General features: G+C 41.8%; 1 protein-coding gene across 1 annotated transcript in view; it reads right to left on the bottom strand.

Moving 5' to 3' along the window:
* Positions 1–19,084, bottom strand: part of NEBL (nebulette) — a 111,003-nt gene that overhangs the window by 17,947 nt on the left and 73,972 nt on the right. The window contains 5 exon segments of the mRNA XM_058681753.1: positions 11,516–11,665; positions 12,883–12,975; positions 15,764–15,935; positions 16,913–17,017; positions 18,299–18,391. Of these exon segments, the coding sequence (XP_058537736.1) occupies positions 11,516–11,665; positions 12,883–12,975; positions 15,764–15,935; positions 16,913–17,017; positions 18,299–18,391 (613 nt within the window).

Genomic DNA, 19,084 nt, shown 5'->3' with positions numbered 1-19,084 from the left:
CTCCCCAATCAACTAGGCTTCGCAGGAAATATATTTCTAATGTTTTATTGTTTGCTACTTTCAGCGTCAGATGTTTCTCCTTCACACACATATGGAACCCTTTGATTTAATTTTGGCAAATCAATGAGAGACACATGTGCATCTTGGAACAAGTGCGATTCATTAGGACTTGATCCTTTTCCCAGCTTCACACTCAGAAGAGGAAACTTGTGACGCTGCCTTCATTCCCCGTCTACTGATATCAGGAATAGGAGTTTTTCTCTAAGGACTTCAAATTCAATCAGAATCCGGAACCTTTTTCTCCAGGAACAAACGAAAAGTTTCTACCAGTTTACAATATGTGCTTTTTTGCAGGCTAGAGGCACCAGCTAGATGGCTACATGTGATCAGGTAATAGCTGACAATAGGATTTTACATTATAAAGGACTCATTTATTTTCCTATAGATTAGTTTCATCACAGAAATTTATCTCAGAAATTGACCACAGAAGTATCTCAGCTATCAACTCTTTAAATCTTCCTGCACTTAAACGAAGACAGGAAAACCTCACTTTTTGACGGATACCGCGCACTTCTCAAATTCAGATTGGAAGCAGCTCTCACATACAGGGAAATCATGCGACTGAAATTTTCTTGTTGAAGGCATTTTCCTTACGGAAGTCGGGCTAAGAAGGAGTTGGACTTTTTCAGGGGGCTAGAGCTGCCCATCGGTAGTCAGAAACCAAAAGTAGTGGCTTCCCTAGAAATACTGGCACGTTTATTTTAAACAAAGACAAAAATACGAAGAGTTCAAAATCAAGAGTGTACTTCCTACTAAGTAGTTCTGGCTTTCTCATTTTAAGACTATGCTCACCATTAAAAACAAATGTTGTATTTGGGTAGAATACCACTCATAAAGCATAAAACGTAAATCCTCCATGCACAAAGAGGATCAACAGAAAAATTAATGCAGAGACCGAGCAAAGGATTGTGACATGGACACTGCTCCTATTAAAGGAGATTTTGAAACATCGCCGGTTGGATGCATATCCATCACTTTCAAAATATACTAATAGTTTAGTATTGTGCCTGCATTTACTATTGCTGTTCTCAACTTAGTGGTAAATTTAACTTTTAATGATGGCTGTTCTCCTTCGGAACTCTGGGTGCATTCTGGGGTCTTTGCTGTGTCTAGGACAGGGGGGACTTGTGCTTGCACTCTGTCTCCTCTCGTTCACCCTTTATTCATCGAGCATTCACGGCCCTGCGCTGTGTACGAGAAGCAAAGCTACATGGCACCTCTGCCACCAGGGAGTTCACGATCAAACAATAAACTAGAATACACTGAGACGGAAGCGATACGAGGTATGAATTTCAGAATTCCACTTTAGTAAGTCCTTACTAAGGACAGTTGTCACAAGTGAAATAAAACATTGAAATGAGAGGTCTTTATGTGAGAACAGAAGTGTTAATGTAGGAAAAATTTACTGATTTCTTGGTTATGAAAGGTCACCAGCTGACTCAGGCTTTGTAATAAACAGAGGTTACCGGGGCACCTGGGTGGCTCAGTCGGTTAAGCGGCCGACTTCGGCTCAGGTCACGATCTCGCGGTCCGTGAGTTCGAGCCCCGCGTCGGGCTCTGTGCTGACAGCTCAGAGCCTGGAGCCTGTTTCAGATTCTGTGTCTCCCTCTCTCTGACCTTCCCCCGTTCATGCTCTGTCTCTCTCTGTCTCAAAAATAAATAAAATGTTAAAAAAAAATTGAAAAAAAAAAATTGAAAAAAATAGAATAAAAAATAAACAGAGGTTACCATGTTATGGTCCAGCGAAACATCTTATGTTACTGCTTAAAAAAAATAAAGAAGTAAAAGTAAAAAGGTTATTATTGCACTGTTACCCTCAGCCACATTAGCTCTAATTAGATTTAATAAATTAAAGACTGATACCAAGTTTTAGTGATTTAGCACATGTAACAAAGCTGTCTCTTTGTATTTCAGATCAAACTTTAATTTGAAGGTATTTATGTGTCAACAATATTAAGTGTCTGTTTTGTTGGTACTTTTCTAGATGTAGTTACAGAATAGAGAACAAAGCAGGCAGAACGATTCTGTTCTAATAGAGTTTATACTCTGGGGGAGACATAATTAGTTAATACATAATGCAATACAGTATCAGATGATAAAAAGGATGATAGCTATGTACCCAGAAACAGAATTGCTAGATCATATTGAAATTCTCTTTTTAATTTTTTGAGGAACCTCCACGCTGTCTTCCACGGTGGCTGTACCATTCTACATCCCCACCAACAAAGTTTACGGGTTCCAATTTCTCCACATCCTCGCCAACATTTATCTTTTTTTGTTTGTTTGAGTTTTTTGTCTGTCTGTCTGTTTGTTTGTTTTTGGACAATAGCCATCCTAACAGATATGACATCATGTCACACTGTGGTTTTGATCTGCATGTACCTGATCTGGAAGAGATATCTGTGGCTCCTGGCTCACTGCAGCACTATTCACAATAGCCAAGAAATGAATATAGCCCAAATGACCATTGACAGATGAATGGATGAAGGAAATGATATATACATATGATGGAATATCACTCAGTCTTGAAAAAGAAAGAAATCCTACCATTTGTGACAACATGGATGAACCTAGAGAACATTATACTGAGTGAAACAAGCCAATGATAGGACAAATACCACATGATTCTACTTATACGAGGTATCCAAAATAGTCAAATTCATAAAGCAGAAAACAGAATGACAGTTGCCAAGGGCAGAGGGAGAGGAAAATGGGAAATTGTTGCTCACTGAGTATAAAGCTTCCGAGATCTGCTGTACAACATAGTACCTCTAGTTAACAATACTGTATGTTGTATGGAAACCAATTTGGCAATAAATTATATAAAAAAAGATAAAATGTAATATACAAATTGTCTAATATACAAATGCATGAATATAAAGTTAGGTAAATAGTAAAAGAATTTTAAAAAAATACTGTATTGTGTGCTGGAAAAGACGTTAAGAGGATAGTTCTCATGTTAAGTGTTCTTATCAATCATACACACACACACACCAAACACACACACACGCACACACACACACACACACACACACAAGAACACAAGGAAATTTTTAGAGATGGTGGATATGTTTAGTATCTTGATTGTGGTGATGGTATGGGTATGTGCATATGTCCAAACTCATTAAAATTTTGATATTAAATACGTGCAAATTTTCTTTATCAATAAAGCTTAAAAGAAGAGTTACAGAGAAAAATAAAGCAGGGTAAAGGGATAGAGAGTTATGGGTGTACGTAGATTGAGAGTTTTCCAGGTAGAGTGGTCAAGGAAAGCGTTTCTGATGAGCTGACATTTAATCAGAGACCTGAACCAAGGGAGGCAAGCCACAAAGCACCTCAAAACATTTGGGAGTGCTCCAGGCAAAGGGACCAGTGATTGCAAAGAGCCCACGGTGAGAGGACACCTAACGCCGGGAGGTCTGTGTGGCTGGAGCAGACAGTCTGGCAGAAAAGGAAACTGGAGACATGACCAAGTTAAGTACCAGACCGTGCAACACCTTGTAGTCTATGGATCTTGGTTTTTAGTTGAAGTGTGATCGGAGCTATTGGAGAATTTTGGGCAAGCATGTATGTGATCTGATGCAGGGTTTTAAAGGATCATTGGTCACTGGGCAGAGGTCAGCTCGGAGAGAGGCAAAAATGAAATTATGAAGATCAGGAGCCTATTTCAGAGATCTCCAGGAGCCGGGATGGGATTTGCTCAGGGTGTACCGCGACTAGCAAGGAGGGGATAGATTTGGGACAGATCTGTAGTGAACAGAGTCAACAGTCAATACGCATTCAACGTATTGAATACGAAGTGGGAGAGGAAGAAAGGTAATGAGGACATCACGGGTTTTGTTGGTCTAGTGTTGTGAATGATTGCGTCACCAGCTGAGATGGTGAACAAAGACAAGAACAGATGTTTGTTTGTTTGTGTGGGAAGATAGGAAATTAGACACTGGTTCCACACGTAGGATTTGATACGCCTATGAAGCAGCCAGCAGTAGGCTATTTTGTCTGGAGTCTGGAAGTCGTGAGAGTAGGAAGATGCTATGATTTTGGAGTTTCTGCTCTTCTACATCGATGCTGAATATCAACAATAAGAGACACTGTGACATCTGAAATAAAAATCCACACTGCTGTCTCTACACCATGAGCCCCTCTAGAAGACTGTGAAGAAGGCCTTCTGGTCATGGGATGCCCAAGAAGTCGGTTCTCTTGGTAGGATCTAAATCATCCAATGCAGACTGGATCCGTAGACAAGCTCCTAGAGGGGATTAAACTTCCAAGCCACAGATTCAATTACCTACCAGTCTAGTGAACGGGTCCTCTACAGAGCCTCCAACTCTCCTGCTGGATAGAGCCCAAGGAGAAGGCCCACAAATAATATTCACTTGCACCCTGTCCCTGAGGAGGCTGTGGCTTGGCACTCCCCACACTCTGGTCTGGTCTTCAACCCATTTCCTAGACACATGGCCCCTGGGCTTAAGACATGCCAGAGCACCCCAGAAACTCCATATGCTCATAAGCTACTTTTCGGCCCCAAACACTCCTTTCCCGTGTCCCCACCTGGCTGATTCCACCTCTCTGTGTCAGTCCATCACAACGCCTTCCTGGATACAATGGCTTCATGCATCTGGCTCTCTCGTCCGAATGTGAGTTATTCGAGGGTAACAACTAGACCTTTAATTTTTCGGTTTCTAGCGTCTCCCACACGTAGGAGATAAATGTTTTGTGGATAAACAGATGTAGTTACGGGTGCCTTGAAAACACGCACAGGTTTAGGACAATCGGCTCCCTAATTGGTGCACTGCCCTCTTGGTACACCTACAGACAATCTACTGAGAGTTCCAGAATGTGCCGAAGCATCTCTCGCAAGAGGGCGTAGGACACGGGCTAGAATGCTATAATAAGCACAGCCCAGACAGGGCGGCCACAGAACTCAGAAGCTTGTTTTCCACCAGTGAAGGCAGGACAAGGTCATCCCAACAAGACTCCTTCACAACAGAACTGAAAAAGTTCACAAGGCTGGAAAACCAAAAATGTCCATTTTAAAAAGTACATCTGTCTTTCTTTCCCTGTCGCACCCCCATACCCTTGTACGCTCTCAAGGGAAACAGAAACACATAAAATACCTGAAGCAAAATGAAACACGAGTGCAAACTGAGAAGGGTAGACACTGGGCAAGACCGCAAACACACAGCAACACCAGCAACACAGAACACTGCGAGTTAGGGGAAACCAAAGAAATACAAAGTAGTACCAGGAGGCAAATACACGTTGCAGACAAGTGTGTGGAAGACAAACACAGAGATCAAAGAAAACCTTGCAGTGAACCGAGCAGGAGACATCAGGAGTATTTCCAACTCAATGAACTGCGTGTCGAATGAAAACAAGGTAACCTAATCTGATACCAAAAGGCAATAAAGGTAATTTCAAATGATACTATTCAAGAATCAAAACAAAATCAGATCAAGTTTAAATAAAAAGCCTCCTTTATTGAATCAAAGTAACACAGGAGAGATGTAGCATGAAAATGCTTTGGTAACTTAATACCTTGGGAAGTAGATGGAAAAGTAAGAAAGCTCAAAATAATCGCATAAGAAAATTCAGCAATCAAAGCTAGATGGGAAAATATCATGAGAAACACATAAAGAAAACAATGATAAAAACTTAAAGGAGAAGGCTTCTATGCTAATGCTTATGAAAACCAAATGCGAATGACGAAAACAAGGTACTTTTGCCTCAAGGAAATGAGCCGATTGCTTAATCCTTTATCCTAACAATCAGAATTTCCTCTGACTCATAAGAAGAACCCTAAAATGATGACTCTCCTAACTGCCCAGCTACTTAAGTCACAAAGTAGAACAGATCAATTTTAGAACATAAACGTATTCTCATACATACAAAAGAAGGGGGGAGGGGGGAGTTTATTTAAATTTATGGCAAGTAGCTTAAGAAGTGTAAAATATCTTTGAGAGCTTCTTGTTCTATGTCCCTCTTGTTACACAAGTGGACTCTGTGCCTAATCAAGTTAGATGATCTCCAGAGACCTCAGTTCAAGGAGGAGACAGCCAGGGTGAAGTCCAAAGCCTCGTCCTGTGGCACACAGCTGTGTCCACTGAAGTGCAGCACGGTCACACACACACCCTCGACAGCAGGGAGATAACCCAATCTCCAAGGACATCTCGCTGGGACTTAGCACATTTTATCCTATAAAATCCTAATCTGTATCCAAAAAAAAAAAAAAAAAAAAAAAAAAAAAAAATCGAATATGGAAGAAAAGCTGGCGTTTCCAAATACTTACGTTGTCTTTTTTTCTTCATCTTACCATTAACAAGTACGGTTTTAAAATTCTATTCCGTTTCTAGAATGGTACTTAAACCAATACATATGATTAACTAAAGACACCAAAGGTTTTCATCAAACAGCCGTCAAGACCATAAAAGTTGCTTCCTTCTACAGAGTCAATCGGCACCTCCTTCCCAGGGCCCAGCATAGTACACATTTCAAAGGGGACCCTAAATTTCAAAGAAACTGAGAAGTCATGGGTACTGCTTCTTCCCTTCACCATCAGGAGAAAAAAAACAAAACAAAACAAAACACTGGGAATGTTTCTATTTTAGGTTATTTTTCAGCTATGCTTTAATGTCCTTGAAACATATCAAAACATCATCCAAACAAAAATGGGAGAATTTCCTTGAAAGCCTTCCACAACAGCCTTTTATTTAAAAAAAAATAATAATTATAGTGTATATATTTATGCACGCAGTTCTAGTTTTTAAGATCTTAGTTTCTTGTATTCCCGAAACTAGTACCACATTACATGTCAATCATATGTCAATTAAAAAAAAAAAGTAATAAGAAACAGGAAAAAAAAATATTAATTTGGCCATTTCATTCATTCTCCCAATACTTGCTGAGTGTTTATTCTTTTTTTTTTTTTTTTTTAATTTATTTTTGGGACAGAGAGAGACAGAGCATGAACGGGGGAGGGGCAGAGAGAGAGGGAGACACAGAATCGGAAACAGGCTCCAGGCTCCGAGCCATCAGCCCAGAGCCTGACGCGGGGCTCGAACTCACGGACCGCGAGATCGTGACCTGGCTGAAGTCGGACGCTTAACTGACTGCGCCACCCAGGCGCCCCAACTGAGTGTTTATTCTTAACGGCTGGTGACAGAGTCGTGAACAAAAGAGCCAATATCTCTCTTGCAGGGCTTCTATTCTAGCGAGGCAGAGACAGACAAGCAAATAAATATCTCGGATGGTACCAAGTGCTAGTGAAGGAGGAAAAAAAGGGACAGACAGGAAAGGTGCTACTTTGTCTCTGGGAGTCAGGGAGGGTGTCTCCAACTAAAGTGACTTCTGAGCAGAATTATGGAGAAAAACGGGATTCGGCCAAAGCAAATATGGCGATGAGAGGGAATGTTCCAGGCAGGGAAGCAGTTACGTACAAGGCGGCAGTACAGGGCGGGAGCTTGCTTGGAAGGTTTGAGGGAAGCAGGGACCACAGGAGTGTTCCGAGAATGGAAAGAAATGAGCTTGGGGAAGCAGCCAGGGCCCAGAGCAGGCAACGGTGAGGATTTGGGTTATATCCAGAATGAAATGGTAGCAGAAGAATGACGTGATTGGACTTTCGGAAAGATCCCTTCTGGCTACCAGGTGGAGGAAAGAGCAGGACAGAGGGCTGGCGGCGTGAGAGGCAAGAGCAGGAACAGGAAAGTGGTCAGGAAGCTACCGTGATGGTCCGAGGCAAGGAGGGCCCCACCGGAAACGCGGAGTGAGGGCAGAGGGGGGCCCAAGCAGTCAGATTCTGCGTGTGTTTTTCCCGGTGGAGCTGATAAGGTTTGCTAATGGGTTGGAGGGAGGTGTGAGTGAACAACAAGGGTCAAGGATGACTCCAGAGGCTTTGACCTCAGTACCTGGATGGGTGCAGTTGCCATTTAGCAAACTGAAAACCTGGGAAAGAGCAGACTGTTGTGGGGGGAAGGTGGGGGGCGGGGATATTGTTTTGAACATATTGGGTTTGGTATATCACTAATCATCTGAATACAGACACAAGGTGCCAACAGCTGGAATGCGTCTTGCCTCCCTTAAAATAAATGGAGTTGGGAGCATATTCCTATGTATTCTAAAATCTTTTCAAATTAACACAGACATCTGGTGTTACACATACTCGTATGTACGTTAGAACGCTTACTGGCACATCTTTCCTTCTGCTTCGTACTTCAGTATCCATTTTCCAAACTAGGAAACGTCACTAAAAGCAGAGCACCTTGACCCCATAACGGGGGGCTGAGAATGACAAGGCATTTTCAAAGGCATTTTACAAGACATTATTTAAGCTACTGAGATACACCTCCCTGTCAGAAATCCAGCCCCCAATCCCCACCGCCACCTAACATGGCGTTTTAAAAAATGTAATTAGGCCCTCTCAATCAAGTGTTAATCTTACATTCTGGCATAAACACAAGGATATGTATGTATACTGTCTTTCAATGGAGACATTTTCTCATTCAGTTTGGCATAGAATGGGGTCCTTTTGCTAGAAGTAATCAGAAAAGAGAAGGTATGGCTTGGGAAGAGAAAGAAGAGAGAAGCCAACAACAGCGGGTTTTCACAGTGCAGTCCTGGGGACAGAGAACGGAGAGTCAGCAGGTGCAGAGGGACTGGAGACGTTTGGGGGAGGGGGTCTGAATTCTTCTCTACGCAGGCTCATCCCAGTCCTCACCACTGACACCTTCCACATCTACCTCCAGCGTAGCCTTCCTCCTGGACTCTGATTGCCTACTCGACACCTCCATTCGAACATCTCACCCACACACCATCTCAGTGCTCCGTTCTCTCTCGCAAAGACATTTTTCTCCCAAAGCCTCCTTGCCCAGTTAACATCATTTAGCATTTGCGTTTCGGCTCAAATCCTCCTTCTCTGGGAAGGCTCCCCTGACATCAAGGCCAGATCAAATCCCCCGGTTGTACATCTTGTGGCCCCCACGCTCTCCCCCTCAAAGCCCCTTCTCTGTTCTTAATTATACATTACGTGGGTCAGTATCTGTTTCATGTCAGAGTCCCCCGCCAGACTCCGAGTCCCTTAGAGCAGATGCACATCTCTCTTGCTCACTGCACTATGCATCACCAGATCTGAGCTCTTGGCTGGTGTAAAAGAGCACTCAATAAACATTTGGTGAATAAATGAATGAATGCTGTCTTGGGTGCACAGACGTGAAGTCGAAGGGTCACTGCTGAAGCAGAGTCTCTAAGGTACATCGCATCGACTCTAAAACACTGGACTGAGTCAAGTTGACTACGATGGCTCCGAGTTTATTCTTGTATTTGCTTTGCATTTTGCTCGTCTCATCAAACATCGGCATTATTCTGTACCTCCAGAACCACAGAGGACACCAAAGGGAGAAATCAATAACCCCAAGTCCAAAACCAAAAAACTCAAGAACTTACTGAACCCTTTGTTAGAGAACCAGCCACAGAAGAGGGAGCTCCCCCATGACTGCTGTGTCTACAAGACGGCAAAAGTACCTGACAAACATTTCATTAGAATCATAGAGAAAAGAGATCTTTAAAAACGTCCTAGTAAGGTGGGATCTTAAAAACCAAACCAAAACAAACAAACAAACGAAAGGCAAACTCATAGAAACAGCACAAAAGTGGACGCCCGGGGGCTGGACTGTGGGGAAAACAGGGAGAGGTTGGAAAGGGGGTACAAACTTGGAGCTATATGAAGAACAAGCTCCGAGAATCTAACGTATAACGTGGTGACGACAGTTGACAACACTGTATTGTATCGTTGAAATTTGCTAGAAAAGTAGAACTTTAACGTTCTCACACACACACACACAAGATAACTATGTGGCGTGACGGATGTGCTAAGTAACCAGCTGGGGGGTGGGGGGGGAGTCCATTTCACAAATGTACTCACATATCAGACCATCCCAACGGACACTTCGGATACCTTACAATTTCACATGTCAATTGTACCTCAGTAAAACTGAAACAACAAAGAAAACAAAACTTTCTGCCCAGCTAAGGCCAGTCTAAATATGCAGTTTAAGATGTATAGGATGTAATTGACTCTAACCTCATAAGTGCTTTATTTGAATGGATGAAAAAAACAAAACAAAACACCAATCATACAATTGCAAGGGCTTTCACGGTTTTATCAGGTCTTTGGTCACTTTACTTTGTCCGCAACCGCCCCTCACCCCCATGTTAAGTTGCTCAACATCAAAATTTCCTGCCATTGGGATGTCAGCGATAGGACCTCTGTGGTTGAAGAGGAAATTCAGGGTTCTTTTTATTCTTATGTGCTTCAGACCCCTCACCTCCTTCCCCACGGCACTAAAATGGAGCTGCTCCATGGTCTTAACTCTTAGTAAGACCTTTGTCAGCAGGATTAGTTGAACATCCAAAATAATTTCAACTAAAAGGTCTAGATGTAATCTGCCAGTTTGGATATAGAAAACAGGAGAAAGGATGACTACATAAAACATAGGGAAGATTATTAACAATGCACAGTATTTTCCAGTTTTGTTTTGTTTTTAAATCTCATATCTCAAGTATCACAGCCAATTTCTTTTTTTTTTAATTCTTTTTATGTTAATTTATTTTTGAGAGAGAGAGATAGAGAGACAGAGTGTGAGCAGGCGAGGGGCAGAGAGAGAGGGAGACACAGAATCTGAAACAGGCTCCAGGCTCTGAGCTGTCAGCACAGAGCCCGACGCGGGGCTCGAACCCACGAACTGTGAGATCATGACCTGAGCTGAAGCCGGACACTCAACCGACTGAGCCACCCAGGCGCCCCTACAGCCGATTTCTTTTAGGCAAGATCTAACTCTGTCTGCAAATGTATATCAACGTTAGAACGCACACAAGGGGCGCCTGGGTGGCTCAGTCGGTTAAGTGTCCCACTTTGACTCAGGTGTCATGGTTCCTGAGTCAGAGCCGCACATTTCGGCTCCTCTCTCTCTGCCCTTCCCCCACTTGCACGCACTCGCTCTCTCTGTCTCAAAATAAATAAGTAAACTTGAAAAAAAGTAATAATAAAATAATAATAAATGCACACAAATTCACAGCAACCCCTTCTAGCTCTTCCAATATAACTGTAAGATTGATTTCCCTTAATGGAAATCAAACACAAACTCCACAGAACCCAACTGTCCACTTTGGCTGTGTACCTCCATCACAATCATGCAACAAACTCACACAGCAGGTCCCAAGACCCTTTTGTCATTAAAAATCCATTGGTGGTGAAAATAGTGAAGAAAGACAGGAAAAAACAAACGTGCGGGAATGCAAATTAGTAGTAGAAAAGAAAAAGACTCCACTTTCTGAACAGAATTTAAAATTTCCAAACACCCCCAGGCTACATGTTTGTGCAAAGGTGAAGAATGTTAGGCACACTTACGACAGGTTTGCAAAACTGTATTATTGTTCTCTGAGACTGATTCAAATTTACTACCTCCTTCATCCGACGGCCTGGTTACCTCACTGCAGCATGAAAAGCTGGGGTAAATCTCGGATATTTCTGACTTGTCGTCTCCCAGACCTGTGCCAAAAGTACTGCTCGAATGAGAGCGAGAACGATGTCTCCTATAGTGACTCGCCTTTTCTACAGCGGAAGGAAAATATTCGTATTTGTGATTAAGCGACTGGAAGAACCACAACAAAAAAATTACTGAAAAGTGTAACAAGGACACAAAGCAGGTCTCGTATAAATAAAAATCCCAAAGCTCAGGCATTACAAGTTCTAGCCACCTGTTACCAAACTTCCACATATGCTGTGTCAAGTGCATCAAGGTTGAACAATCAACTTATGCTCATTTTAAGTGTAGATTTTAAAGGAGAAATGGGGGTGGGGTGGAGAATTAACAAGAACTAAGGAAACACTAGCAAACTAAAATGTTTCTATCAAACATAGCATCTGGTTATACATAATTGTTTTCAAGAATCGCCAAGCGTAAGTATTTGTTGCCTTTTCTTTATCTTCAGAAAATTTAATGAGAGCTTGGCTGCTTATGTAGATCAAACTGAGGACAAAAGTATTAGAGTCCCTATTTTCCCTTGGGCTTTCCATTTTATTAATGTCAGTAATTAAATGTAGAATATAGATCAGGGGGTAGAGACAGACCCAAAGGATATAATACATCTATTTATATGGTTTGAAATAACTGCATAACTGTCAAGGCTTCTGTGTGTTCAACACTGTCTGAAAGTCTGAAATGTCAAAGCATGCTATCCCTGTACCCAAATATCCAAGCCATTCAGTTTTTGCTTTTAATTAGAAACACGCGGTCTAAATTAAAAGTCGAGTGAACTTGCGACATACACCATAAATTCTGCATTATATGAAAACTCAGAGATAAATTTTAAGGGTACCAAAAAGTCTATTTTATTTTAACACATTCATGATGCTATATAGGACACCTCCCCCACCTTTTATATAAAGGAGAAACAAATCTCCTTTATATCTTAGCAGTTTAACGCAATCCAAATAATTGCATTTGAAAGCCCAGAAAACCTATCAAATCACATTCACTAATGAAAAGCAGAAACAAGGAAGCTCTGGACACCTTTCTAGGTGAACCTGGGACAAACTAATCTAGGTCCGATATATTAAAAAGCTGTTTTGCGAGGTTTGTTTTCATGCATGATGAATGGCATTTTAAAGCAGCATGGCATTTTTTTTTTTTTTTTTTGGTTTTTCAAATCCTCAACTTTAAAAATTCACAATTTACAGTTGGCACCAGGTGCCTCTAAGGCTCAGATGAGCTGCACTTTGAGGACAAAACCACGTAAATGAGGAGGAACTCAAAATGTAAGCAGTACCAGAGAGCATATGGAGACTTCTAGACTGAATATTGTCTTCCAGGGGATCAATGTCGAAGATGGAGCCAGGATCTGTGCGCCAAACTTTGAGGTCTTTTACCAAAAGGAAGAAATCAACAAATCAAGAATGAATTTTAAAAAGCCAGCACCGGAGTCAAGCACAAGTCTGGAAAAAGATGTACATAAGAAGCAAACACGTAGAAGCAAACCCACGGTCCTGCAGACATCAGAGAACGAAGGGACAGTCGCACCCACATGGATTTGGTAGGAAAATCTTGTGAGCAAATTTAAGTTGCCTGGTTTATTTTTCATTGTCCTTCTGTCTGCAGCCTGTGACTCATCACCCAACACACATGCATACCAGACACCCCCTGCATCCCTGAACCCCCAACACTCGTGCTCAAAGAAGTAAAATGTTTGACATAAACTGCTGATTAAGGACATGTGAGTAATTCCCAGGGAGTGACTGAGAGGTTTTTGTCCGAGAAAACCAAAGAAAGAACAAAAACTTCTTCCTGAGGGCACCTGGGTGGCTCAGTAGAAGCATCCAACTCTTGATTTCGGCTCAGGTCATCTCACGGTTCGTGAGTTCAAGCCCCACGGTGGGCTCCCCACTGACAGTGTGGAGCCTGCTTGGGATTCTCTCTCTCTCTCAAAACATAAATAAGTAAACTTTAAAAATAACTCACTTCAGTTACTCCCTGCCTGGTTCAAAAGTTCGTTTGTGGAATGTACTTCATTTTGGGGCTTCGTAGGGAAGTCCTCCGTGGAAAACAGTCTCCCCCCGCCAAAAGAAGAAATGCACCAACCTCTGGATTACCCAGTAAGGGAATAATTTAGAGACATATATGTTGCATTTAGAAAAAAACAGTAATTTCTAGGGGCACCTGGGTGGCTCAGTCGGTTAAGCGTCCAACTTCAGTTCAGGTCATGATCTCGCGGTTCATGAGCTGGAGCCCCACGTGGGGCTGTCTGCTGTTAGCCCAGAGCCTACTTCGGATCCTCTGTCCCACCCCCCTCTCAAAAATAAATATTTTAAAAATAACAATAATTCCTATCTCAAAGGTAATGAGTAATGAGTTCTGAGAGCTCAAAGTCTAGACAATATCACAGGAGCAAGGCTTCCACCATCATTCCTGGCCCCTGCTCTAGAGTAGGACCCTGGTGTAAACGTGCAGACTGTCAGCATTTCCACCCTCAAGGAATGAATCAGACCCCTCTGCACTCACTCTCCCTTATGAGATGTTAATGCAAAGCAATGAAACTAATTCCATGATGGGGCAGCGGGGTGGCTCAGTCTGTTAAAGCATCCGACTTCAGCTCAGGTCATGATCTCACGCTTCGTGAGTTCAAGCCCCGCGTCGGGCTCTGTGCTGACAGTTCAGAGCCCGGAGCCTGCTTCAGATTCTGTGTCTCCCTCTCTCTCTGCCCTCCCCGACTTGTTCTCTCTCTCTCTCTCTCTCTCTCTCTCTCTCCCAAAAATAAAAATTTTTTTAAATTAAAAAAAAAAAAGAAAGGAATTCCATGTTACTTTCAACAAAAACATCTCAACCCATCCACCCAACTTAATATGATTCTTTTAAACAATCAACTTCGTAAGGTGTGCACAGTTATCTGGAAGGTGTGCCAATATATTTGGAATCGCTCTTGGAAAAGACTTGCAGATTCACTTAATAATCACTCAACAAACTTATGCCCTGACTTCAGTACCGTTGTTTTATATTAAGACATTACCCTGTCAGATACGCACCTCCGTCCCTCAGCTCACCTCTAAATGGCCTTTCACTAGTTCCAAAAGGCAAGCTCTTACTTGTGAAGATGAAGCTAACTTAACATGGAGATTGCTGGTGAGCACGTTGCATGGTTCCCAAAAATATTATCTGAGCTTTAGAACTGGGCTAGCTACAAAAATTCAGACGCTAACTGCTCTGAAGAAGAACAATCATTTGGAAGTATGGGTCGTTTGTGCGTACCAAAAACTCAGTAACTGTCCTTTCTAGCCCTGCCTTAGATTCCGGTGTGATCACTGTTGTCTCAGCCACCATTCAAAACTTCGTTCCGAACATGCGCCCAGACGAACTAGGAGGAATAGTGAGAAGTTTCCTTCCTCTCAGATTTGTGGCACTTGCAGACAGCTCTCGGTTATCCCCACTCGGGATAATATCAAAAAAAATAGGGGCGCCTGGGTGGCTCAGTCGGTTAAGCGGCCGACTTCGGCTCAGGTCACGATCTCGCGGTCCGTGAGTTCGAGCCCCGCGTCGGGCTCTGTGCTGACGGCTCAGAGCCTGGAGCCTGTTTCCGATTCTGTGTCTCCCTCTCTCTGACCCTCCCCCGTTCATGCTCTGTCTCTCTCTGTCTCAAAAATAAATAAATGTTAAAAAAAAAAATTAAAAAAAAATATATAAGCTCTTCATATTGTGGAATACCATCAGAATCTCTCTGGCACTATTTGTGGTAAAAGGTCCTACATGGGATCAGTTCTATTATTTCTGTCCCCCATGGAGACAATGTCTGCACTACAAGGCATTGCTCAAGTACGTTAGCTAAAGGAAAACAAAACAATTGTCCGGCCTTTGTTATCACTCCTGGCTGGTATCTGGGCCGCTCCTTGGCTTAAGAAGTAAGAACGCTCTTAAGACCGGCAAGTTATTGAAGACAGAGAAGGTCCAATAATCCAAAAGATGTGCGATGAGAGCTGACAAGGACCATGAATCCCATTCAACATGGCACAAACAGTTAACACTTAGCCTGTCACCCCTTTTCAGTTGGGCACCACATCCAACATTTGAGGACGAGTCCAGTGAATAAGGAGGCTGATTCTACAGCGGGGGCAAGGACAACCTTTTTGACCGTGCACACCTGCTGAGAACCGTCAGCTTACCAACAATGATTCCAGGTCTCCGGTCCATCTCCACCATGTGAGGATGGACGCCCTTGTAGGCCGCATCGCTGACAACCTGGGTGTTCTTCCTCACTCGCTCTGTCACGGGGTCATCTACAACAGGAGTAAAGCCTCTGCCCTTCGTCTTCTCGAAATCTTCATGATATTTTACCTGAAAAAAAGGAAAAACAACATAAACTCCAACTGAAATGTCCTGATTGTTAACAGAGCTCACACAATTTCGACATAACGGCAACTGTTACAGAATCAACTACATCTAGACTATTTTCCACGTAGATGTGTCTTTTCCAATTACTCCGAAAATAGTGTCTGAAATGTCAGCTTCCTAGCATCAGAAATCAAGTGCTGAGATTTTCACAACGGTTTTCCTCATTATGGTTAGAAGCTCTTTTAAATTATATATAAACCGGTATATCAGTGAGAAGGTTTAAAAGATATATATTGTTTAATCCTGGCGATTTCCTAAAATGTACTAACTTAGGTACAAATTAAATTGCTATTTTTTAATTTTTAATAGGTTTTAAAATGATACTCTATTTCCACACATTGACATGATTTTGTGTGTGTGTATGTATATATATATATACATACACACACACAGTTCAAACACACATTTTTTTCATGTTCTGATATTGGATTACAGTGGTAGTTATTCAGTTCTATAAATCTTACTATATACCACTGAATTGCACACTTTAAATGAAGAAACCTTATGGCCGATAAACTATATCTCAGGCAACTGCTTTAAAAAAAAAATACATAACTTTCACATTCTTTGCAACATGTAAACATACCAAACTCTGTCTTCAAATTAACTGAAAAGAAGTCCAAGCAAATGTCTTTCACAAAATGCATTTAGAGTAGTCATGTTAGAAATAAAAACACACCCCAAATATCACTGAGAAAAATTACTTTATTAGACTAAATATTTCCATTACATTTCAGTGTGGTTAGCGGTCACCCCCCCCCCCCCCCCCCGCCGCCAAAGGAGGGTCCCATCTGCGTTTTGCTTTGCATTCATGCTGGTTAGTTATCCAGATTAATGGTGAACAACGCCTTCTGTACACCGGGTGGGGCCGTTCCTTAGTATGTTTTAGTCATGAGAAGAAGGAGCTGGTTGTACCCTACCATGGAAATATGATTTTGTGCTTCTTTGACATATCTCAGACCAGGCGTATCTAAAATCAGACTTGGTCTACCTTTCATCTGTTTATGGTCCTGGGTATATTTTACCTGCAAAGGACACAGTAGAACGTACTTAAACAACACGACAATTGTAAGAGAAAACATTACGCCACGTTTTCAAACGTTCCAAATGAGTGACACATCTACAACATATTCAAAATGATTCCCCAAGTAAGTTGTTCAGTGAATTACATGTCATTCTAGGGTAACAATCTAAAATTTTGCTCTCAAAGTTCACTTTTAAAAACTAAAGCAAAAACCACCTAAATCTCTCGATTAACCGAAAACCAACGTGTGAGTGAGCGATATCCACTAACAGTGTAGTCGGGAACAGTGGTTACCATACTTAAACAGGAAAAATCCACACTAAAGGAAACCTAAATTTATTTTTCTGTTTCTAATATTTCCCCGTTTTCCACCATAACACTGTTGAAGAATATATACCTACCAAGTCCAAGCATCCCTCTATTTCCTTTTATTTTTTTTTCCCATTGTGGAGAATAAGAAACTGTGAGTATCAGATCTAATTTCCTTCTAAGCGGCCACAGCTTAAAGGTAATTTATGTCAAATACGGTCAGCATCTCTGGACAGAAATGCCACTGGCGAACTGTAAACCGTAAACCCTAAATGCTGATTCCCAGGCATGAGCTATCTTCTTGATAACGGACCAGCAGAACTCTGCTATCTATGAAGCTGGTTATGCATGATATGAGGAAAGCAATGATTGAGGACCTGAGGACATATGTGCAATTCGGAACTGAAGCCCTGATATTTACTAAAAGAAAGCATACAATCCAAATAAGACACTGATGTGCACCATGGGCCTTTAATGAATAACTGAATGCTATACGCAATGCATTTAAAGATTTTTTTCCCTCTAGGTCCCTACTCTGGAGGAATGAGTCATTTCTGATTTTGTTTTGCAAAGAACATCTAACAATTCACATTCAATGGGATACATCTGCACAATGACAATTATTTAACTTACGCATCAAAGACTTCACCACTTTCAAAGACACTGGCTAAAATAACATGAATCATTGTTTAAAGGAGCATAATATAGTTTAAAACTAAACTTTGAATGTAACCATTGGTCACATCTGGAAATACCGAGGAAGGGCTTGCATGATGACGTCGAGTTGCGCAACGGCAGCTTTTGGAAATCATCTGAAATTACACGTGGACCTACTGCATGTATCACAAATGTTTCTTGAGAGTACGTTTTATTTTCACGGGGGAAAAAAAAAAACAACAACAAGAAAAGGACTGCAAGTAAATAATAAAGGATGCATCCTTTGTAACGGACCAAAATGAAAAAAGCAACTTGCCGAACTAAGATTTTCTTGATTCTTCTTCACTCTTTCCATTTCAGGAGTTACACTTAAAGCCGTGGCTCTTCCCAGCTGACCTTTATAATAAACCTATCATTGCGGGGAATAAAAAATAAAGAGCACGGTGAATCAATTCACCTACATAAGAGTCTCACAGTAGCTATTTTAAAGAGCTAGCCGAGAAAAGGGCACAACGGAAAAAAGAGGGTGGTATCGGAGGGCTAGCCATATTTAAAAGGCTTGCATCTGAAATCAATTTCAATTCATCCCGTTGCGTCTATGGCTGGGAATGACGTCACTGTGAATACACTCAAATACATGGGCATACTGTCAGGAAAGCGGACGTAAGCCCTGCATCACAAAGGAACATGGTGAGAAATGTCTTTCATGGATATCGCTTAAAGGCACTCGTACCCATATACTGTTGTAGTCTGTTAGTAATTAACTGCAGCAGGGTTTTCAAAAAGACCCCTAAATAGGCGACTGTGGTCATCCAAAAACTGGTCGCTGCACTTCCCACGACCCCACTCTTCCTTCTCAATAACGAAGTTCCTTTCTGAGAGTAATGGAGTTATATCAACCTTGCCCCTAGATATATCGGGCAGAGATGGGCACCTACTTCTCCAAAACACAGTTGTTAGGAAAATGGCCAAACAACGGCCTGCCTTTGTTTTATGATCTGCCCCCAAAGACTTTAAAGGTTTGAAGAATAAAATATTTCTTTGAACCTAATAGATTTCTAGATTTCCTCTTCCAGAGAACCCAATCTAAATTTTTTTTACT

Source organism: Neofelis nebulosa, chromosome 8 (assembly GCF_028018385.1).
Source record: "Neofelis nebulosa isolate mNeoNeb1 chromosome 8, mNeoNeb1.pri, whole genome shotgun sequence".
Taxonomy (NCBI): domain Eukaryota; kingdom Metazoa; phylum Chordata; class Mammalia; order Carnivora; family Felidae; genus Neofelis; species Neofelis nebulosa.
Note: the sequence above shows the minus strand (reverse complement) of the source record. Positions and strands in the feature narration are given on the sequence as shown.